The 23820-nt window shown below is 55.4% G+C and overlaps 1 protein-coding gene across 1 annotated transcript; it reads right to left on the bottom strand.

The window, feature by feature from the left end:
* Positions 1 to 15447: 15447 nt before the first annotated feature.
* CRYGN (crystallin gamma N) lies at positions 15448 to 23075 on the bottom strand (the record flags this gene model as incomplete). Its single annotated transcript, XM_082846589.1, has 4 exons — positions 15448 to 15580; positions 19066 to 19211; positions 20901 to 21149; positions 23055 to 23075. The coding sequence occupies 4 exons, from the start codon at positions 23073 to 23075 to the stop codon at positions 15448 to 15450; spliced, it is 549 nt and encodes a 182-aa protein (XP_082702715.1).
* Positions 23076 to 23820: the final 745 nt, after the last annotated feature.

Below are 23820 nucleotides of genomic sequence, written 5' to 3' on the forward strand. Positions count from 1 at the left end.
GTCGGGCGGCGGACTTAGGAGGAGGCTGCGCCCCGCTAGGGAGGGGCGCCCGGGTATCCTCGCCGCGGCTCCCTGTGGCTGCGTCCCGCGGCCATCGCGGGGCCCCCGGCCCCCGGCTCCTGCGGAAGCACGCGGCGCGGGTGAAGCGCCGGACGCTTGCTCCCGTGCGCCCACCCGGCCTCCCGGCCCGCGGAGGCGGCGGGGGCTGCGCTGCGCTGGGCGGCCCACTCGGGACTCCCGGTCCCCGGGTGCAGCAGTCGCAGCCCCACCGGCGCGGAACGCCTCCCTTGCCCGCGCCCCCAGGGAAGACCCGCACCCCACCTGAGCAGAGGCGTCCCGGGGCGCGCGGGAAAGCCCGGACCTCTTCTCGGGGCGCCGGGGACGGGGAGAACACGGGAAGCGGAGCGCCCGCGTACGCTCCCCGGCCCGCTCCGCGCGCTCCGGGCGGCCGAGGCGAACAATACAGTTCAGCCTGGCTCCTCCTCAGAGACCACCCCTCAACCTGTCCCTCCCACTTTCCTGGCCTGCGCTCCCGCCCCCGCCCTCGCCCCCGCCCTCGCCCTCTCGGGACAGACCTCAGCCCGCGGTCCCCGCGCCCGCCCCTGGGACGCTGCGGACCGCTCGGCGTGCGGCGGTTCCGGCTGCCCGGCCTGCGCCTCTGGGCTCCCGCCCCCTGCCACCCCCGCCAGGACCAAAGGCCGGGACGAGGAGGAGGAGAAGGAGGTGGACTGCAGGGTCTGGGCTGGGGAGACGCTCACGCCGGGAACTCACCCGGGCCCGCGGCTGCGCGCCACCACCAGGCAAGTCAGCTCCTTCCAGGCTCCCAGTCCTAAGGACCCTTGCCAGAGGGGCTCTCGGGGGACTTGGGGTCGGCCCTGCTTGTTGAAGAGCGCCCTTAGTCCGCCCTCGCTGGGGAATCACGTGCACACCCCGAATCCTAAATAAATCCCGCAAGAGGAGGGGGAGCCCCCCCTCCCCACCCCCCCCCCCGCGCTCCCAGGCTCGGCGCGCATCTCTGACTGTCCACCGAGATCTCTGCAGGAATCCGACGCCCCGGGCAGCGAGACCTCCTGGAGCGCGGGTCTGCGTGTTCCCATCAGGCAGTTCCGGTGCCGGCTCGGCGGCCGGGGGCGGGGGGTGGGGGTGGGGGTGGGGGTGGGGGCGGGGGGAGCGGGGTGACCCCCCTACTCGGATCCTCCAGGTCCTAAAGGTAGCAGGATTTCCCCGAACCCTCCAGGGCTCTTTAGAGAAGCTAGCCAGGCGATCTCAGATCGGATTTGTATCTGTGTGTTTTGGGGGGCGGGGAGCAGGGTGGCTTTGGAAAGCTAGCCCTCATCACGACGACCGGACCTTCTAATGGTTGACCATGTCCAGACTCCGAAAGAAAAGCCCATAATGGGGTCCCATGGGGCATTGGGCCATTTATTCTCCAAGTGGTCAAAACTAGAGAAACACATTCTTTCTTTCCCCAAATTTGTGAATCACCTTGCAGCTCTGCTTAAGGAGTGGGAACTTAACTTCGCAGGCGATGGGGGCCACTGAAGGGTTTGGGGGGGCGGGGGGGGGGTTAGACGTTTGGAGACGTTTGGAAAAAGACTGGTGGAGGTGGGTTGAAAGGAGGCAGGAGGGGGCTGCTGGGATCCAGCAGGAGAGAGGAAGGCAGAAAGGGCAGGGATATTCCAGAGGTGGACTCTTCAGAAGCTAGATGCCTGCTGGGAGGAAGGAGGGACTCTGGGAGTCCCCACTGTGCCGAGAGACTGGGTAGATGGTGGCTGATGACACCCGTTCAGAGGATGCTTCTCCAGGCTGATCATGAGTTCATTTCAGGACCTGTGTACTTAAAGGGGCCATTGCAACGTCCAGATGTGAAGACTGATGGGCATCTGGCCATACAGGTGTGGCCTACAGCTGAGGCCAGGCAGCGAGGGTGGGAGTCATGAGCATGCCTGGGAGCTGCTGCCCTTGGTGAAGGTGAAGTGAAGAGTGAGAAGACATAGGAAGAGTTTACACAGAGAGGAGCTGATACCGAGACCAGGGTTCTTGGCCTTCCCCAGTCAACAGAAATTGACTAGAGGCCAGACAAGAAATTCAGGCAAGGCTTTGTTGGGGCCCCTGCTGCAGCAGGGGGGAGGGGGGACACACAACAGGCTCCCCTGCTCTCTGGCTCCCTGTGTGTGGGGGTGAGCTTGCTCCTTATATGGGGTGAGGGTAGGGGTCTGGGGGTCAGGCTGGAGGGGTGGCATAGGTGTTTTACCCACCCTTCTGGTGGCGTTGTGTGCAGGGGGCATGCAGAGTACCCTGCTTTTGCTCCTGACTCCCATCTTCTGCTCCGGGCTCTTCAAAAGTGGCAGTCTGTGGGTTTTTTTGGTCTTTTGTAGCTTTTGCCCATAGTTTGCCCCGACAGCTCATGCATGCAGGTTTTTTTGCTTTTTTTGTTTTTTTGCGGTACGCGGGCCTCTCACTGTTGCGGCCTCTCCCGTTGCGGAGCACAGGCTCCGGACGCGCAGGCTCAGCGGCCATGGCTCACGGGCCCAGCCGCTCCGCGGCATGTGGGATCTTCCCGGACCGGGGCACGAACCCGTGTCCCCTGCATCGGCAGGCGGACTCTCAACCACTGCGCCACCAGGGAAGCCCTCGCTGGGTCTTAGTTGCGGCAGGCGGGCTCCTTAGTTGTGGCATGCAAACTCGTAGTTGCGGCCTGCATGTGGGATCCAGTTCCCTGACCAGGGATCGAACCTGGGCCCCGCATTGGGAGCGCGGAGTCTTAACCACTGGCCCACCAGGGAAGTCCCAGGTACTGGGTTTTGATTTGGGGTGATGAAGAAAGTATGACTAGATAGTGGTGATAGTTGCACAGCACTGTGAATGTACATACTGTCACTGAAGTGTACAATTTAAAGTGGCTACAATGATAAACTTTGTTATGTGTATTTTACCACACACAAACACAAAACATATTGTATTATTGGAAGAAAAAAGAGGGCTTTGTGAAACCTCAGTATTATTACTATTATAATTAATGTTTGGAAGACGATTATCAGAGAATTAAAATTATTGTTTGGGGAATAATACATGGCCATATACCCTTAGCACCCTGTATATACACATCCCACACTATGAGTGTTGCCAGGGTCCAGAGAAGGATGGGACCAGCATTAGATATTAGAGAGTCCCCTAGTCTCTGAGCAAGGGTCCTGAACCAGAATGCGCTGGACCACTGGGCTCAGGTCTCCCCACTCCCCACCCCCCTCATTCCCAGGATGACATGCTCTCAATCTCCTCCAAGGAGTCACTGTCCATTCTAAAAAGAGTCAAGTTTTAAAAACAAGAAGGCTTCAAAAACCAAATCTCCCTCTCATGACAAGAAAATCTCTTTTACTGGCCACTGTTTCACTGCTGGCCCCCAAAGTCAGGAGTCAGGCTGTCTGGACAAGAGAGTTGCCACTCAGGGACTGGACCAGAGGAAGGTTCACAGACTCAACACGCACATGGCTCTCCAAGCTCACCCCACATCCGGCACTGGAATGTCTGGGCCTTTCCTGGGTGTCTGACCAGGGCAGTGTTAGTAAAGACATGGCTATTCTGTAGTATTAAAGCCAGCTGGTAAACATCCCATCCCTCCAAATTTCATTTTATCTCCCCCACAGACTCTTCATGGCAGCTTTGGAGAAATATCAGAGGCTAACGAGACAAAGAAAGGCAGTTTTTCAACAGCTTTCAGAATTCACCAGCTTTGACTTCAAGTCTGGCTAATGTGAAGTAATAGGGATTGGATTTACCCTCCTGCTTCCTACCTGAAACAACCAAAAACCAGACACATAAAATATGTGAAATGGTTTTTAAGACACTGGGCATCTGGCAACAAAGGACAGCAGTTCCTGAGAGACAGGGACAAATGAGGTGAGTCCTATGAGAGGCCAACTTACTGCCCTGAGAAAATTTCCAGACCTCAGAGCAGGAAGGGGGAGGCTGGATGGAGCCCAGTGGACTCCCTGAGTTTCAGAAACAGCTGAACAACTAGGACAAACAAAGTGCCTAGAGTTGGTTGGATAAAGTACCAGAGAGCGGAGACCCCTGGAGACCTACGGAAGGTCCCTCTCCAGTATGCAGCTGGAGACAGATTAACACGTGCACAGGAGGAAACTACCCAAGGTGGGAAAAGGATTACTGCCCAACCCCACACAGGGTCGAGAGTAGTGCACCAAGGACATGAAAACAGTTATTGTAACTGTATTCCATGTGTTCAAAAGGTGATGTAGAAACAAGGAGTCCCAACAGAACTTCTAGAGATGAAAGCAATGTCTGATATTAAACAACAGCAACACTGGATGGAATTAACAGCAGATGAGGCATTTCAGAATAAAATATTAGCAGTAGAAACTATCCAAAACGAAAAGCAGAGAAAAAAAGAATTTTAAAAACGGAAAAAGTATCAGTAAGCTGTGGGACAACTTCACGCAGCCTAATATGTGAGTAATTGGAGTCCTTGAAGAAGTGGGGAGAAAGGAGGGAACAGAAAAAAAATATTTTATCCATAGCAGTAGAAACTATCCAAAACGAAAAGCAGAGAAAAAAAGAATTTTAAAAACGGAAAAAGTATCAGTAAGCTGTGGGACAACTTCACTCAGCCTAATATGTGAGTAATTGGAGTCCTTGAAGAAGTGGGGAGAAAGGAGGGAACAGAAAAAAATATATGAAAAAATAAGGGCTGAAAGTTTCCAAATTTGATGAAAGTTATAAATTCACAGATCCAAGGAACTCACCAAACCCCAAACATAAGAAACACAAAAGACACAGCTTCATCAAGAAGAATATATAATCTGATAGCCCTGTATCTATTTTTAAAACTGAATTTGTAGTTAAAAGGTTTCCACAAACAAAACTTAAGGCCCAGATGGCTTCACTGGGGAATTGTACCAAATATTTAAGGAAGAAATAAGACCAATTCTCTACAAATGCTTCTAGAAAATTGAAGAGGAGGGAATGCTTCTCAGTTCATTCTGTGAGGCAAGTATTACTCTGATATCAAAATCAAAGACATTATAAGAAATAAAATTATATGCCACTATCCATCATGAGCATAGATGCAAAAGTTCTAAACAAAAATTTAGCAATCGAATTCAACAATTATATAAAAAACATAAAACATCAAGACCAAGTGAGATTTACCCCAGGAATTCAAAGTTGGTTTAACATTAAAAAATCAATCAATGTGGGCTTCCCTGGTGGCTCAGTGGTTAAGAATCCACCTGCCAATGCAGGGGACACAGGTTCAATCCCTGGCCTGGGAAGATCCCACATGCCACGGAGCAACTAAGCCCATGTGCCACAACTACTGACCCTGTGCTCTAGAGCCTGCAAGCCACAGCTACTGAGCCCACATGCCACAACTACTGAAGTCCATGAACCTAGACCCCATGCTCCGCAGCAAGAGAAGCCACTGCAATGAGAAGCCTGCGTGCTGCAACGAAGAGTAGCCCCTGCTTGCCGCAACTAGAGAAAGCCCGCACGCAGCAAGGAAGACCAAACGCAGCCAAAAAAAAAACGATTGTGCTTCAAAGTACACTATCAAGAAAGTGAAAAATCAGTCTACAGAATGGGAGAAAATATTTGCAAATCATATCTCTGACAAGGCTTTGGTATTCAGAATGTATTTTTTAAAAATCGTACAACTCAACAATAAAAACACAAATAACCCAATTTAAAAATGAGGAGAGGATTTGAATAACATTTCTCCAAAGAAGAATACAAAATAACCAATGAACGCATGAAAAGATGCTCAACATAAACTAGTCATTAGAGAAATTCAAATTAAAACCACAATGAGATACCACTACACCTATTAGAATGATTAAAATGAACAAGTCTGATCATTTCAAGAATTCTTGTTGGCAAGAATACGAAACGACTGGAACTTTCATATACAGGCTCACCTCGTTCTATTGCACTTCCCAGATATTGCCTTTTACAAACTGAAGGTCTGTGGCAACCCTGTGTCAAGCAAGTCTGTCGGCACCATTTTTCCAACAGCATCTGTTCACTTTGTGCCTCTGTGTCACATTTTGGTAATTCTTGAAATATTTCAGACTTTTTCATTGTTATTATATTTATTACACTGATCTGTGATCAGTGACCTTTGATGTTACTATGACTTGCTGAAGGCTCAGATGATGGTTAGCATTTTTTAGCAACAAAATATTTTAAAATTAAGGTATGTACTTTTTTTAGACATAATGCTATTGCACACAGTACACGACAATATAGTGTGAACATAACTTTTATATGCACCAGCAAACCCCAAAATTTATGTGACTCACTTTATTGTTAGATTTACTTTATTGCAGTGATCTGGTTCAGAGCCCACATCTCCGAGGCGTGCCTGCACATCTGATGAGAATATAAAACAGTACAACCACTTCGGAAAACAGTTGGGCAATTTCCTAGAGAGTTAAACATACACCTACCATATGACTCATCCATTCCTCTTTCGCCAAGAGCGCGAAAGCATCTGTCCATGTGAAGACTTGCACATGAATTTTCATAGCAGCTTTATTTCCAATAGTCAAAACTGGAAACACCCCCAGATGTCAAGGCAAGAGTTTAGCTGAGCTAATGCTGCCTCAGCCTCCATTTTTTTGGCCGGGGGGCCTCCAGGGACCTTCCTGCTGTTCCAGGGGGCCCGTCTCTCCTTCCCTCAGTGTCCTGGTCTGATCCCTTCTACCCTTTCCGGCCCCAGCCCACGGTCCCTCCCATTACTCAACAATTAAATATAGCACAATTATTCTTGAAGTGGAATTACTAGGCTTCCATTTGCTGTTAAGGGGGCCAAGGGAGCTCTTCCCCCTACATTGCAGATTTCAGCCTCAGAAGGAGAAATGTTTGAGACAGAGAGACTTTCCTAAGCATCCTGATTCCCCCCCCCCCCCCCCCCCCGCGCAGGTGGCAGCCATCTTTGGTTTATGGTTTCAGACCGACTTTGCCAACTCCTTGCAAGTAATTACCTGAAACTAACCCATCATTCATACTCTTCACCAGCATCCTGCTTGCATCAGCTTACGAAGAGGTAAAACCAGGTCTCTGTATTCGCCGGCCAATGGGAAAGTGACGATTTACAAGGGTAGAAACTTTCTGACGTATTCCCCACCCCACCCCCAAACAGCACTAAACAAACAAAAATTCCTGTGCTTTTGTAATCTTTATTTTATTCCACTATAATTGAGTGACAGTCCTAAGGCAGGCACAACTACACGTTGGGTAGTAACTTTTGGCTTCCCTAACGACTTCTCAGGATAATTATCATCTTCCTGATTTTACTGATGAGGAAACTGAAGCCTCGCGAGGTTAAGCAAAGTCGCTCAGCTGGTGAGTGGAGATTGCATATCTGTTATCGCCAAGTCTAAGGGCGTGTCCACCAAATGACAGAGTCAGTGGCTTGGAAGGAGCAGGCCCACCCTCTGTGCTAACACATAGAAGGCTCGTGGTCCTGCCTTTCGCTCCAGTCCCGCTGAATTTTCCTAGAGAGATCTTGGGCACAGATCTGGCAAGAGTGCCTTTCCCCGAATATTCAGATGTGGGTGATGCCCTAAGAGCGTTTCTCTGAGGATGAGATAAGCAAGGCGGCAGTCAGTTTCCGGGCGGACACACTTGCCGTCAGAGACCTCAGAGCTTCTGCACGTGGGCCCCCGTGCTCTTCATCTGACACACTGTGGCAGCCTGGTCAGAGTGTGTGTGTGTCTGCATGTCTGCATGTGTGTGTGTGTGTCTGCATGTCTGCATGTGTGTGTGTGTCTGCATGTCTGCATGTGTGTGTGTGTCTGCATGTCTGCATGTGGGTTTGTGTGTGACTCGGAGGGAAGGTCAGGGAGCTTGCTGTAGCAACATCTGTTTTCACTCATTCCAGACGATTTCTAGCTTCCCTCAAGACCATGCGTTTGCTTGCTCTCTGTGTGGATTCTGAAGCCAAGTGTAATTCGTACCGGGGTTGCTAATCCTACAAAGGGTATTTACATGAGTTTCGGGTTCTTTCGAGTGGAGACCAGGGCCAGCTCACCCCTAACTCCACACCTGCCTGTATTTTGCTGGGAGCAGAAAGGGTGGTCGACCAGGGGTGTCAGTCAGCATTCTTTGGCTGAAACGAAAGAAGCTGGGTTTGGGGAGTTTAAGCAAGAAAGGGGGATTTGTTGGAAGGATAGTGAGTGAAGGAGAGATGAACACCCAGATTAAAGAAGGTCAAGAACTCGGGAAAAGCCAACGTCTCGGCAGCCAGAACTTGAGGAATGCATCTCTGGGATGTGGCTGTGAGTTTACTTGGCCCCAGCCCTCCTCTCTCCTGGGGTGATTTGGTACCAGATTTCATTTCCAAGGAGAGAGAATTAATTGCCCTACCTCGAGTTTCATCTGTTTGGGAGCAGGACCCTGTGACTGCTGCCTCAGCAGAATCACAGCAGCTGTAGTAGACCCAAGTTGCTCCCTGCCGGCGACCCTCTGGCAGGACCCTGTGACTGCTGCCCACTGCTCATACACAAACACCCTTCTCTCCATGGTCGCTGATGAAAAAGGCCCCTGCCTCCCAGGGACCGCCCTGTGGGAACCTCAATGCATCGCCCCACTCCCAACGGATGACAGTCCAAAGAGCCCCCGCCCACCCAGCTTCCCAGGCCCCTAAGTGGTGTGATAGGGTGGCTGGTCTCTGAGTCCAAGAGCATGAGGCATGTTCACTCGCATCGAGATAGTCTTTTTTTTTTTTTTTTAACTTTTTATTTTATATTGGAGTAGAGCCGATTACCAATGTTGTGATAGTTTCAGGTGCACAGCAAAGGGACTCGGCCATCCATACACATGTATCCATTCTCCCCTCCCATCCAGGCTGCCACATAACATTGAGCAGAGTTCCCTGTGCTCTACAGTAGGTCCTTGTTGGTTATCCATTTTAAAGATAGCCGTGTGTACGTGTCAATCCCAAACTCCCTAACTATCCCTTCCCTCCACCTTTCCCCCCGGAAACCATAAGGTCGTTCTCTCAGTCTGTCACTCTGTTTTGAGATACTGTCTTATCTTCTATAACCTATGGACGAAATGATAAATCAGATACCAAAACCCTACACTACTTAACAAAGAGAAGAATATCTTTAAGATGTGCGTGTCTGGGTCTGAAATCTAGGAAAACCTCTGCTGTGGTTGATGGCAGGAGTTAGGTACGGGCTCTGGAGTCGGCCGGCTGGAGCTCTTTGCTGCTGTTGCCACTTCTGGTGCAGCTCTGGACAAGTTACTGCTACCTTGTTAAGTCTACTTCTTTAGCTGTAAAAGAGACAAGAGCCACATACCCACCTCATTATAAGTAAAAAATAGTTTAGCACAGTGTTTTGGGCATAGTAGTTGCTCAATAAATGTTCGCTGTGTTGTCATTACTAGTATTTACTGATAACCAAGTATGGCCAGGCCCTGCTTCAACAGCCCGATTAGATTCGCTTAGAATTTGCTGAATGTTCCTATGTAAACAAGTGATGTTAAAATCTTCTCCCCCACAGAAAGTTTACTTTGGCATGATGCCACTGGCCTACCCCTATGGGATGTGATTAGCAAAAAATTCCTAAGAAACTTGTTCTTTTCTTTGCGGGAGGGATCTGCTGAGGACGCAGCTTGTGATGATCAGCATGGGTCCTGAGGACCCAGGGAAGAAATTCATTTCTGGCCGGAGTCCCAGGAATCTCTGTGCTTCTCTGGGGAAATGGGTTTATCTCTTGGACTCGGCCTCATGGAATCGATCTTGTTTCCCTGCTTGCTTTGGCCCAGTCCGGGGTCCCTCTCCAGCAAAGAATCTGGAGTTTGCTTGCTACATAGAGCATTGTGGAAGCTAACCTTACCATGGCCTCACCTTTTTTCTTCTTTTTCAAAAGTCCAATGATTCCGTCATATACCTTTTCCATCTGATTTGTTGAGGAAGGTGGACACTCTCCTGGCCGTGGCAGCCAGCCCCCACGTGGTGTCGTGGCGCTTGAGCCCCACGCCTCTCTGTGTGAAGGGCCCTGCCGTCTCAGAGGCTCCTCTCTGGCAGGCCCCAGGAAAGGATTTCCACCAGCCGCCCCGTTTGGGGGGCGCCCCATTCCTGCTGGCTTCTCTGTCCACGTGAGCCGGGAGCCCCGGGGCCCAGGGTGGCCTGGGCCCAGCTGTGAAGTGGACACGCTGCCCTGCTCCCCAGGCCAGGCACTCAGGGGCAGCCTCCCCAGTCCTCGATGGGAAAGGGACCCAGGAGACAACCTTCTCAGTCCCAGTGCTGGGGTCTCTGTCCTGGCTGTTGTGGACTCTGGGGTCCGTGGAGAGACGGGGTGGCTTTGTCTTCCTGTCCACTCCCCAGACTTTGGTCCCCAAGCCAGGCAGCCTGCAGCATCACAAATGCCCTCCCCCTCTTGCTGAAGTGGGACCCTGCCACACGACTGATAGCTCACCTGGCCCCCGCCCCCCACCCAGGGTCCATAGTCCTGAGGGCTGCATGGCCAGGAGCGGGGTTCTCACCTCTGACCGCTCAACCTGCCCCCGCCACATACGCTGACCGAGGGGCTGGTCTCGGCGTCCAGCGAGGCTGGCTCCAAACCCACAGGCCCGTCCAGGGCAGCCGCCGCCCAGCCCCCTCCCCTCCCGGCAGAGCCGTGCCAGGGCACAGTGTCCGCTGGACTCTTAGGGATGTTTTCAACCACTGATTCCAAAGAGGGGCTTAGCCTCCGGCAGCAGGGAAGCCAAGGGCCTATTTACAAAAGAGCTCATTTTACAGGTCCAGGCCTCACAGGCCCCAGTGCAAGGCACTCCCTCGGTGTCATCGGGCTCGCCCCGACATTTGTGTGGCTGGGCAGGGACTGGGGGTCAGGAGGTCAGGGCTCAGCCCAGGTCCTCACCCCGGCTCTCTGAGCCACCCTGCGGGAGGAACGACCCCTTGTGCACTTTCCATTCCCTCGGCAGCCATCGCACAGCACTGGATGGGGGGTGAGGGGTGCGAGTGAGAGATTCCCCAGGTACGGTCAGTTGTGGGCAGGTGGAACCCACGCTGTCCTCCAGAATCTGGGGAGGCTCTTCGACAGCCCTCAGCCCCCCAGCAACGAGAAGCCAGACTTTGTCTTTATTGTGGTGACATACACAGGACAGACGATTTACCATCCGAACCATTTTCCGGCGCACAGTTCATTAAACACCTTCCGTCGTTGGGCAACCATCACCACCATCATCTCCAGAACTTTCTCATCTTCCCAAACGGAAACTCTGGAGCTACATTTTTAAGGTCTCTCATTCAACAGGTTTTTATTGAAAATCCCTGTGGTTTCTTTCTTTTCCTTAAAATAAATTTATTTATTTATTTAATTTTGGCTGCATCGGGTCTTTGTTGCTGCGCGCGGGCTTTCTCTAGTTGCAGCGAGCGGGGGCTACTCTTCGTTGAGGTGTGCGGGCTTCTCATTGTGTTCTCATTGTGGTGGCTTCTCTTGTTGCAGAGCACGGGCTCTAGGCGTGCGGGCTCAGTAGTTGTGGCTCGCAGGCTCTAGAGCGCAGGCTCAGTAGTTGTGGCGCACGGGCTTAGTTGCTCCGCGGCATGTGGGATCTTCCCGGACCAGGGCTCAAACCCGTGTCCCCTGCATTGCCAGGCGGACTCTCAACCACTGCACCACCAGGGAAGGCCATCCCTGTGGTTTCTTGAGGGAACACAGATCTGTAGGTCTCTGGAGGTGGAGACAGGAGGCCGTGTCAGGGAACATAGGGGGTCCTCAGGGGCGCAGGGGACCCCGGGCTCACGGGGGTGGGGGTGGGGCAGCGGCAGCGAGGTTGTGGGAACATCTGTGGGGTTTTCAAAGGGAATGTTTTTCCTGTGATCCGACGGGCCTGATAAACAGCGCATGCGCGTTCCTGGTCGGCAGGGGGCGCGGGCCGGGTGGAGGGGGCGTGGAGCGGTCGGTGGGTGGGAGGACTGATGGCTGAGGACACGAGGATGGCTCTGGGAGCGCCCCGGCTCTCCAAACCGCAGAGTTGAGACAGAAGTATGTGAAGCATGTGTGAGTCTCTTTCGAAGGCGCTGGCCCTCGGTCCACCGACCCCCTGGACAGACATCAGACAAATTACAAGTCTGCCCACAAGCACTTTGCTGGGAATCTTGTTTTTCTTCTTGAGACAAAAAGCAGATTTGCTGACAGATTACGGAGCAGAGGGCTGGGGTGAGGGGGAGGTCACCTGGGAGCACAAGCCTATTGGTGAAGCACTAAATCACCAGTTAGTGAGGTGCTGGGGAACTGGATGAGTTTAGAGAAACCTCTGGAACGAGGGAAGGGCTGCATGCGAGGCTGGCTCCTCCCCTGGCTACCGGGGACTGGACCGAGCTCCTCAGCCAGGGGGATTCTTCCTTAATTCCCTAGGAGGGGCTTATCTTCACTGTACAGCTTGGGAAACTGAGGCACGGGGCAGTGACTTGTCCAAGGACACATCCTAGTGAGTAACAGAGACAGGATCGGGGCGGAGACCCAGAGCTGGCCCTTAACGCTGCTCCCCCCGCGTTCTGGGTGACGTCCAGAGCATCACTTACTACTGAGAGCCAGTATTCATACGGCACCTTCTCAGGGTTACTTGTTCGGCCTTTACAGCTGTATACAGTTGGAACAACAGACGCGATCACACTCATTTCACAGAGCAGGAGACTGAGGCCTGGAGAGACCATTTGGTTCATGTTATAGGCTGAAACGTGTCCCTCCCAAATTCGTATGTTGAAGTCCTAACCCTCAGAACCTCAGAATGTGACTGTATTAGGAGACACAGGGTCTTTCAAGAGGTGATTAAGTTAAAATGAGGTCGTCAGGTTGGACTCTAATCCAATATGACTGGTATCCTTACAAGAAGAGATGAGGACACAGACACGCACAGGGGAAAGGCCGCATGAGGACACAGGGAGAAGACGGCCCCCTGCAAGCCAGGGAGAGAGGCCTCAGGAGAAACCACACTTGCCAGCACCTTCATCTTGGACTTCTGGCCTCCAGAACCGTGAGAGAAAACATTTCCATCATCTAAGCCCCGTGCTGACTGATACACCTTGCACCCAGTTCACACCAGGCCCCGCTTCTCCCCGTGATGCCTGCTGACCAGGGTAAGGACGTCTGGATTCCCTTCCTCATGGGCCATGGGGAGTTTGAATGAGGTGATGCAGGGGACTATGCTTTTGAGTATGTGATTGCTACTGGGTGGACTACTGTTATTTTAACTATTGTATCGATAAAATACACCTGTATATGCAAATGTGTGTGCAGCGGAGTGGCTGGGAGCAAAGGTATCAGCGAGACCTGGTTTGAATCCCGACTGTTGTGTGACCTTGGGCAAGTTGCTTAACCTGTCTGCGTCTAGCTCTCCTTCATCGCGGTGATAACAAGCATATCACCATCTTGGTGTTATTGCACAGTAAGTAAAATTACACAGGTTCCCCTAGTACAGAGCCTGGCATCAAGTCAGAGCATAAAAGAAAAGCTCCATCATCAACATCAACACGGGGGGGGGGGGGTGGGGGGTGGGGAAAGGGGTGTGAGATCCTGGAAGCCTGGGGCCAGCCAGACCCGCTGGCCCCTCCCTTCCCCACTGGCCCCTCCCCTCCCAGGCCTGATGTGGAGCTCTGAGGGTCAGACAGTTGCAGGAAAGAGCAGCTGAGCAGGGACAAGGGTATGGCTGTGGGCAGGGCCTCCCACACGTGGGGACGAGTGTAGCTGAGGTCACACGGAAAGCACCACATCCCCGAACAAACGGGCAGAGAAAGGGAAAACAGGAGCATGGTTTTCAACAAACCCTCTTCTCGACTCACACGAGGCGAGGTACTCCGGGCTCAGAGATCTGACTGGTTTGCCGTTAGTTTTGTGGTGGTTTCTTTCTTTTTTTTCTGCTTGGTGTGCGGTGGCAGTTATGCTTCTATCATTTACACGATAAGCCAGTCCAAGTTAGATGCAAGTTTCAGAAGGATTCAAGTGATAAATGTGGAGAAAAGGAAAGCATATAATAACTTGAATACAATTGGAAAGGGTTCCTAATAATAGAAAGAAAAGTCAAGAAAAATCAATAAATCATTTTCCTTAGCACTGAAAATGTGTATATGTAAAGCATACGATAACAGATAAAGATAAATTGGGATAAGTAATTGCAATATATGACAGATAAAGGCCTATTTTTACTCCAAACTACGGCTTTCCATCAGCTCTGTGGTGGTTTTCAGTTGTTGGTTGGGACGGTGAGCGCCGCTGCTCAGGATTCTGGTGGGCAGCCGTAGGTGGGGAGCGCGGAGTTACCTGGGCCACTCCCAGGATCCAGCAGGCCCTCTCTCACTGGGGACAGGAGGCTGGACACTGAAGTATGGGTGGGGAGGCGTCGGGGGCCTCTTATTCCCGGAAATCCCACTACCTCCCAGGCCAGGCTCCTTCCTCCCTCTCTCCTGGGGCTGTGACCCCTATCAAACCCACCCCAGCAAGGTGGGCCCAGTGTCCTGCCGAGGGCCTGGGCCACAAAGAAGCGCCGTGGATTCACCCTCAGGATGGAGAGAGCCTGGGCCCTGGGTGGTGCAGCCCTGCAAGCAGCTGCGGGTGAGCAGATGCTCTCTGCTCCCTTCAGCCCTGAAAGCTTCACCCCTTCAGCTTCCTCCTAAGTCTCCTACCCCTCCGTCCCCCCAGAGCCCACCTGTTCAGGAAGCAACTCCCCCTCGTCTTCCCCCAGTTTCTCTCTCCTTACAGGATACAAGGAGTGATGTGTCCCTGGGATCCAGCCACTCCTTTCAGAAGATCCTCCCCTATAAACTACAAGATCCCCCAGAGATGCAGACTCAGGACCCCTGGGTCAGGCCTGGCTGTGGAGTGGACCAGACCACGCGGCCTGGCAGCCCCTGTCCCTGATCAGGGAGACTAGAGCCCAGAGGGAGCCCCCAACTCGCAGCAGACGCCCTCGGTTCCCTGCCCCGCCCCATCCCCATCACATCCTTGCCCTGCCCCCATCACGCCTCCCCCGCTGCCCCTTTCTCCCCTAACTGGCCTGTGGGTGGGGTTCCTGGAAGGGGAAGCACCCTGGCCCCATCCTGGTTCCACTGGGAGCTGCTCTGGGACCCGAGGTGGTGACTCCCCATGTAGGACGCTGGCTTTTCACGTGTGAAGTGACAGGATTGAACTCCATGACCTATAGGTCCCTTCCAGCCCTAATGCTCCCCCAGTGGGTGCCTCGCAACGTCCCCCTCTACCCTTCCTGGTCGGTCCCTCCCACGCCGGGGGGTCCTGCCAGCCCCTTGCCCAGGGCCTGGGGGCCCCCCGCCCGGCTGTCCCTTGGTCACGAAGGGCAGAGGAGTCACTCAGCGCTTGGCTTTTATGACGTTTATTTCCCACGGTCCGAGTCCCGGGCGGGCTGGGGGGACTGTCCCTCTCTCCGGGCCGCTCCTGGTCGCAGCCACCGGCGGGCGGGCGGTTAGAAGTTGGCCACCCGGCGGAGGGACTGGACGCGCGCGCTCTGGGCCTCCCAGTCGGAGAAGCTGCGGAAGTCGCCCCGCTCCACCAGGTACATGCGGCCGCGGTAGTTGGGCTCCTCGTACAGGACCCACCTAGGCCAGAGGGCGGCGGAGGTCAGGGGCCCGGTGCTGAGCAGCGCAGGGCCCGGCCGCTCCTGTCCTGGCACCACAGCCGCGCGTGCCCTCCTTCCCCGCAGCCGCCGCCCCGCGCCCCTCCGCCCCGGGCCAGCCCTTCCCGCCGTGACCCCATCCCCGTTCTTGGCTTATTTCTCCGCCCACCTCCCGCCCGTCCTTTCACTGTCCCGTGTGTCCGGGCCAGTGCTCGGTGAGACACTTTGCACCCAGGGGTGCTCAGTTGACATTTGAAACTGACCAGTCCAGAATGTTCATCACAAGGGCCAGGAGTGGTTCCAGGACGCACGTCCACTCTCATCCTCCCGCTCCCCCGCCCACACACCCCACTCCTTCCTGCTCCGGAAAAGGGCTGTTTGCACCGACAGCACTCAGCACGTGGCAGGGGGCCTGGCACAGAATGGGAACTGATTACTATTCATTCGTTCCATCGTTCAGCAAATGTGTTCCTGGGTCCACGCGTGCGCCCAGCCCTGCTTCAGGCCCTGGCGAGTCTCACATCAGTCAGACCACAGGTTCCTGCGGTGGGGTGAGGGGTGAGGGAGGCAGCTGCACGGATGAGGGATCCTTTCCCTCCCCATCGCAGCTCCCAGCTCCAGGGCAGCTGCTAACAGGCCGGGGAGCAGAGACTGGCGACAAGGACACGGACTGGTCTAGGAGCACCTATGGCTGGGCTCTGGGCCAGGGCAGGAGAGAACAGGGCCGCTCATCACCAGAGGCTACGGGGCTGCAGGTAACTGGGAAGGTTTCTCTCTTGGAAGGGGCGGTGGGGGGATGGGGCCCCCCCGAAAGTCATCTCTGCCTGCGGACCAGAGGGCAGGGGGTGTGATCTGAGGAGAGGCCTCCGGACACGTGGGGAGCGTGGCTGTCGCAGCCCCGTCCCTCCACTGTCCCTGAGACAAGCAGGCAGCTGGGAGGGCCAGGGGGACCCCCCCCCCCACTGAGCTGGGCTCTGGAGCCTGTGCTGAGGGGCGAGGGGGAGGCGGCAGGGAGCACGGCGGGCCTCAAAGCCAACTTGGTCCACACCCACTCTGTCCAGGGCGGCCCTCTCCACCTCACTCTGGCCTCTTTCTCTTTGACCACTGATAGAACACAGCGTTTTTCTCTGTCAGTCACAGAGGGGCTGGGGGCCTTGGGAAGCAAAGCAGGCCTCAGTCTCCAGGCCCCCGACAAAGGGGCTACACACCCAGGTCTGGCTGCTGGGGTCCCTTCTGGCCCAGGCCATGGGGTGCTCTGACCTAAGGGTTCTTGTCCATGGACCCCAAAGCACTCTGGTGCTGAAGGAGGTTTCTCCCCAGGAGACACATCCTCAGAATCTGTGAGCCCATCCAGCACAAGGCCAGCTGCCACTCACCTGCCACCACCGTCCCTCTCCTCCCCCATCCCAACCCCACATCCGGAGCCTGGCACAGTCCGCTGAGGGTCAGGGGTCGGGCATGAGAGAGAGGTGGAGAGTGGGAGTGAGTGGGGAGCACTGGGCAGGCCGGGCCCAGTCTGGCCTCTCCCCACCCCTGGCCCCGCCGGCCTCTCCGTGCCCACCGCATCCCCCACCCTGTCCATGACCTCCCCACACTCCCGCACATGCTGAGGCCGTGGCCTGAGGCACCTCCAAGGGAGTCAGCCCCTCCCTCCCTCCCTGGAGGAGCTGGGAAGGACCCCCAACAGTGTCCTGGGCTGCCCTGGAGCATATGGGCGTCCCCAAAAGGAAGAAGAGGAAGGGACCGGCTAGGCCTCCGCAGGAACCCCTCACCCTCCCCTGCTTCCTGCCGTGGGAGGGAGGGGCGCGCCGTCCGCCGTCGGCACCAGGACTGCACCCTTGGGAAGTGGGCCTCGAGGTGCTGGCATATCTCTTCCAGGTGCCCTTCAGGACACGGGTCTGTGGGGACAGGCCATTCCTGAGCGACTTGGGACCCAAAGAAAATGGCTCCTGGCAGGTAGGAGGTGTGGGGAGACCCACCTTGCACCCCCAACCTCAGATGCCCGGAAAGCCCTCGAAGGAGGTCACGCCCACACTAGGGGACCCTGGGGGGCACCACTGGGCAGCTTTTCCTTGCCAAGGGCTTACTTTTTTTTTTTTTTACAAGTTAAAGTCACAGGAGGCCAAGGACGAGGGCTCCATGGGGAGCGGAGCAGAGCCGGGGTCCAGACGTGGGACCCACTGCAGGCAGTGCCCGGCGGAGTGCTCGCCCCTCTGAGCACCATCTCCGCTTAGGTGAAGTGGGGGGTGAAGTCCCTACAGTCAAATCTTAGCTCCTACCTTCCTGCCTTTTTCTCTAAACAAGCCCCTGGAGTCCCGGGGGTGGCTGGAGGGGGACTGGGCCTCGGGGCTCAGGACACCTTCTACACAAAGGTACGACTCTGGCCTCACAAGACACAACTTAGCCAGCAAATGGTCGTTTTGGAATTCTACCCCCGGATTGCCAGGTGCCATTGACTGAGGGCAAACCTGGAATTTCTGAAAGGCCTTTGGGTCAGGGGCCCAGGGCCCAGCAGCCAACATCTGACCTCGCAGGGGAAGGTGGGGAGTTCTTCCTCCAGCTCGGCCACGTCCTCCTTCAGTCCCTCCCATGACCACTCGCTTGCACCCTGATCCCGTGCCTCAGAAACACAGACAGCAAAGGGCTCCCGTAGCTGCTGGGAGAAGAGCCAGGCTCCTGGGACGCACGTTTCGGGGCTCTTCTCCTGGGACATGGGGCTGAGATCTGGGGAGACACCCAGCTCTAGATCAGGGACAGTCTGACTTGAAGCCAAAGGCCTGGCTGCAATCCCAGTGGGGCCACTCCCAGCGGGGTGGGGTAACTTTCTGGGCCTCAGCTTGCTCCTCTGTAAAATGGGGCAACGCTCTCCACTCAGCTGGGCAGATGGGGTGTGAGCAGGGGCTGTGAAACTGGCACAAAGGGTGTGCACAATGGGCGTTCAGATGCCCTTGGCTGGTGGAAGGAACCAGGTGTGCAGGAGTCGACGGAAGCACAGGGTTCTGACGGCTCTCTGGGGCTAGGGCGGACGAGCCCCCCTGGGCCTGGGGAAAAGCCTCCCAGCCGCTCTCCATCCCCCAGAAGTGAGCCACTGTGACATCAGCTCCCCGGGAGGCCGGCGTGGCAGGGCGGGGCGTGTGGTAGGAGAGGTCCAGTTCGGAGTAAATAACGGGTGAGCGTGTGGGCAGGGCCGCCCTTGCCAGAGCAGACTTCTCCCAGCTCGAGAAAACCAAAGCGCAGTCCATGAGCTCAGCCTAGTCACAGAAAACGGCTAGGGCTGCAAAGGGCCCTCCTGCCATCGAGGCGGGCCTTTGGGGCCCCGCGTCCCCTCACCATGGCCTTCCTGGGCCAGGGGGACAGATGGGGGAGGGAAAAGGTCTCTGGGCAGGGGACAGGCTGCCCCCCTGCTGGGGTCTGATCCAGCCCAGCAGACGGGGAACTGTGGTCAGCGGCCACGCGGGTTCTACTCACGCGCCGTCCCCGTACACCTTGATGGCGTTGACCCAGTTCTTGGCCCAGCCCTTACTCTGAAGGAAGGGACAGTCGTCCTTGAACTCCAGGCACTGGCCCGTGAAGTTGCAGCCCTCGAAGATTTCTAGGCGGAAATGCTCCCCATGCTGTGGGCCCCAACAAGTGGAGGAAGGAAAGAGGGTGAACAGTGGTGACGTTTCCCATCATAAACAGGAGCCCGTGTGGGCAGGAGCTTGGACCCACCCAGCACCCAGGGCACCCGTGAGTTCCTGGGCTGGGGGGCCGGTGAGTACCCCGACCTCAACGCACGCCCCTCAGACCAGAACTGCCGCTCATTCTTGCGTATGAGATTTGGTTGGATGAAAGGGGTCTATTAGTTTAAAAAGATTCAGAGCCCCTGAACCAGTCCAGTCGCTTCGTTCTTCAACTGCAGAACCCAAGGTCCAGAGAGGGCCAGACCTCCTGGGACAGCGGCCGCCCTCGGACCGGCCCAGGCCACTGGGCTTCCTCCTGCCCCAGACATACCACCGCATTCCTCTGCCCTTCACCCCTTCCTGGGCCACAGGCCACTGGCAGCCTTTAAATGATAATATTTTACAAACTGTAATAGAACGGTTATTAAAACACGAAGCCAAAAATCTAAAACAAATAACAGGGATCTCATTTGCTGAAATCCCTGCTGGCTCCCTGGGACGAGGACATACATCTCCCCATAAGATTCCCCGTATTTCCAAAGACTGAGGTGGGCCAGCTCCCCACGGGCTCTGGCGCCGGCGGGGGCTGGGTCTGCGCCACAGCTGGCCCCAAGGACAGCTCTTCCGAGAACAGCATTCGAAAGATACCCAGGGTAGTTTTCATATAAATAGCATTATGCAAGATCCAGGGCCAGCCATGTTAATTCTTTTTTCCAAATGTCCGTGACCTGGTGGAAATCTTAAGAAAGCATTCTTACAATTTGAGAGGCCAACACCCAGCTGGTTTTGCAACCCATGTAGAAAAGAGAGGGGTTTCCACACAGGAGGCCCCTCCCCTGGGGGTCCTCAGATGTCCGTCCAGGAGAGGGTCCTCCCGCAGTCACAGGGCCGAGACTCTCTGATAAGTTGTACACCCCTGGTCTCAGGAACCAGCCATTTCCCACCCTAGCTTCCGGAGCTCACAGAAGGTCAGTTAGGACTTTAAGATGGAAAAATTCTAAGGAATGGGAATGCCCAGTCTGAAACCCTATACCCTGAGGGCAACTTCGCCATGGGGGAGTGACACCTCTCACTGGCTCTCCCATGTACTGGGCGGCCCTGTGAAAAGGCAGCCACCTGCTGGCTCCTGCCCCCCCATCCCCGCTGCCTGGCCAGTGATACCTAAGCTTCCTCCGTCGGCCACTCCATTGAAGGCTCCTGAAAAGCACTAGAAGATGACCCGCTTGGGCGGACGCACCAGGACCACATCAGCCTTACTTTAGCTGAATGTTCCCCTATCTGGTTGCAGATCCAAACTTCTCATGTTTTCAAAAGCATTTTAAGTGGAAAACTCAGCAAGATTATGGCATCAGAAATTGAAAGTGGTTTCCTGATACATGGCTGAAAATGCAGGAATGAAAACTCCCAGGGGCTTTCCTATTGGGTCCCCACGCACGGGAGTGGCTGGGTCTGTGTGGGGACATCTCTCGGGCTTAAAGATCTCACAGTCTCATCCGTTCCTAAAGCTGGGAGGGCCCTGCTCCCCCCACCCCCACCCCCCGATTACTCATCCCACGTCTAACCAGGCCTAACTGGGCCCTGGGTCACTCCAGCAGGAACCGCCCCCACCCCGGCCAAGTGGAGTGGCCCAGGCCCACTCACCATTCCAACAGGCCGACAGGAGCCCATGTGGTCGTTGTGTCTGTTCCAGAGGTAGAAGTCGGGGTAGTCGCCGTGCTCCAGGACGAACTGCTGGCCCCGGAAGTCGGGGTGATCGAAGCAGACCCAGGCCCCACTCTCCACACGGACAGAGTTCACCCGGTTCATAAAGCCTCGGTCTTGGAAGTTGTCACAGTCCCCGAAGACCTCCAGCTTCCGCCCCGTGAAGTGCTTGCCCTCGTAGAGAGTAATCTAGAAAGGCCAGGTTAGAGGACCCAGGAGTCAGGGGCTTCTCTCCTGTGGCCCAGCATCTACCACTGAACCCCAATTCCCAGGCCCTGGAGCCCCGACCTGCAGCATGCAGTAGGCGCTCAACACTGCCTGTTGCCTGGGTGAGGGAACGCCTGGATGGCGGGTTGAGGTCAGACCCAGCACCCGGCTCGCCCCACCCCAGGAGGCCATGGTTGAGCAGACGGATCTCAGAAGATATGAGGGACAGGGATTTCCCCTTTGTCCAGGGGCCCGTTTGAAAACAGGGTCTTTTCAAACTCCCACTGCATTTTTTAAACTCAATTTTTGTTTATTGTTAAAACATAACATCCAACGAAATGTTTCAAAAGAAAACACTTCACCTACAACCCTATAACCGAATATTCACTTTCCAGAAAGTCAGGTTTCCGAGACTGGGCCCCTTAACAGGAGATATTGAATCCAACGAGCCAAGTCAGGGCCTGGCACGGGATTAAAGGCTCCAAAGAGGGCTTTTTCAATGTAACCCCGTCCCTTTGTGTCCTAGGCCCCTCCTCTGGGTGACATGCATGTGTCAGACCTGGAGCTTTCTAACCCAGCGGTCAGTTCAGACACTGTGTCCTATGGTGAGGTAGCACTGATGGGTAGTCCCTGTTCCCAAACTAAACATGAACCAGATGGTAACTGGACTTGCTGTGGTGATAATTTGATAATGTATAAAAAAATATACAATGTTATACACCTGAAACTAATAAAGTCTTGTTAGTCAATTGTACTTCAATAAAAACAAAACAAAACAAAAACAAACAGAAGAACCATACCAACCCCAAAACTCACTCACTTTCTGCAGAGGAACCGAAAATTCCAACTCTCAATAACTCTTTGGGTTTCAAGAATTGTGCTCCTAGAAGGGCCCTGGCAAAGTAATGCTGCCTGGGGCCCAGTAACTGTGGTCATGATGTACGTGTACTGTTCTACTGATGGTAGAACTGCTCCTCTGGGCCCCTCGGAGTTAGGCGAGGCCAGATGCTTTGGCCAAAGGGATGTGTGTGGACGTGGAAGCTTTGAACACCACGCACCACTTCTCGCTCTCCCTTTCCCTCTGCTGATATCAAGGTGTCCCTCTGCAGCACAGAGGAGGGTGTGCAGACCACAGTGGAGGTGAGCTCTCGGCGCTGTCGCTGAGGCATAACCCAGCCCCCGCAGACAGATACAGTAATGCTCTCACCCACTAACCTTGAATGTAGCCCCTGGAAACCAAAGGCAGTCTCAGCTTAGCTAGAACAGGGAGCCAGGGAAGGGGGTAGAGATCCAAACTTGCCACTCTTCCTGCACAAGGCAGGTGTGATGGAGGGCTCCCCCCGCCCCCAGATATTCAAGGACAACTGGTCACCCACAGGATTCGAAGGTCCCTCAAATTTCAACATTTTGCAGAGAACCTGCCCCAAGTGCCCCTGAGCAGATCCTGAGGAAGGAGCAGCCACGTTCGAACAGCCTCAGGCAAAGAAGCGGGGCCCAAGGGCTGCAGGGCAAGTCGAGGATCCCCACTCCAACCCCAGCACCCCTTAGGTCTGAGCACTGTCCCTGCGCCGGGCTCTGGGGCACCGTCCCTGCGCCGGGCTCTGGGGCAGGGGCTTGGCGCCGCAGAGCCAGTGCTGGAGACACTGGGTGGAAGAACTCCCCACCCACATCACAGAGGCCCTCAGCCGGGGCCAGGCACCCCGTTTTGTTCAGAAATTTAGCCCACTCTGCTCGGGGTTGTCAGATGCAAAGGGCATCAAGCGGGTTGGCCGCACCTGTCCCCGGCCCCCATCCTCAGCACAAAGAGCAATGAGGGCGGGTGTCTGGGCCCCTGCGGTCACCCTGGGCGGCGGCGGACGGACTTAAGAGGTTAGAGTGGGCACTCACCTTCCCTGAGCGCTGCGCCATGGTGCGCCTCGTGCGCGGTCCCACCGGCCCTCGGGGGCCCCAGATATAGCGGGCGGCGCCCTGCTGGCTCAGCGCCGCCCCGACAAAAGATTTGCTGGGCCGGCGCGTTAGTGCTGTCGGGCGTGCTAAGCCCGCGAGGGGCCGCCCGGCCCGTGGGACCCAACCCGTTCCCCGCCCCCTCCCGGGGGTCTCCCTGGTGCTATCGCGCCCGCCAGCCCAGCCAGCCCCCAAGGCCTCCTCTCTCGCCGGCCCTGCTGAGTCAGGACTGGTGGGCCCCGCCCCGCCCCCCGACGCCTCTGCCCTGGGGTGGGGTTCCTCAGGCTCCCCTCGCCCTCCCTCCTCCGCACAGAGCCTTACCAGACCTCCCGCCGCGCGCTCTCCCACCCGGGGACCGAGACTCACATTGCTACTGAGTTCGCTTTCTCTTCGAGTGAACAAGGATGGACCCCTGCTCCAGAGGGCAAAGAAGACAGCCCCTGCCCGCCCCCCTGCCCGCTGCTCTTGTCCATCCCAAGTTTGTGTACCCTACCCACAGGGAGGCCAGACAAACCGAAATGTTGGAGCTCGGCACAGAGGAGGGTTTCTTGCAAGAACCGGCTGGCTCACGCTCAAAAGGCTGCAACTCCCTGCTGGGTTTCAGGGAAGGTTTTTTTATAGGCAGGGTGAGGGAGGGGAGTTGCAGGGTGTGAAGTGGTCCGGCTCCCGCACAAGTCTCTGCTTGGCTGACGGTGAGGTAGTGGGGCGG

This window comes from Leucopleurus acutus, assembly GCF_964270905.1.
Source record: "Leucopleurus acutus genome assembly, chromosome: 9".
Lineage (NCBI taxonomy): Eukaryota > Metazoa > Chordata > Mammalia > Artiodactyla > Delphinidae > Leucopleurus > Leucopleurus acutus.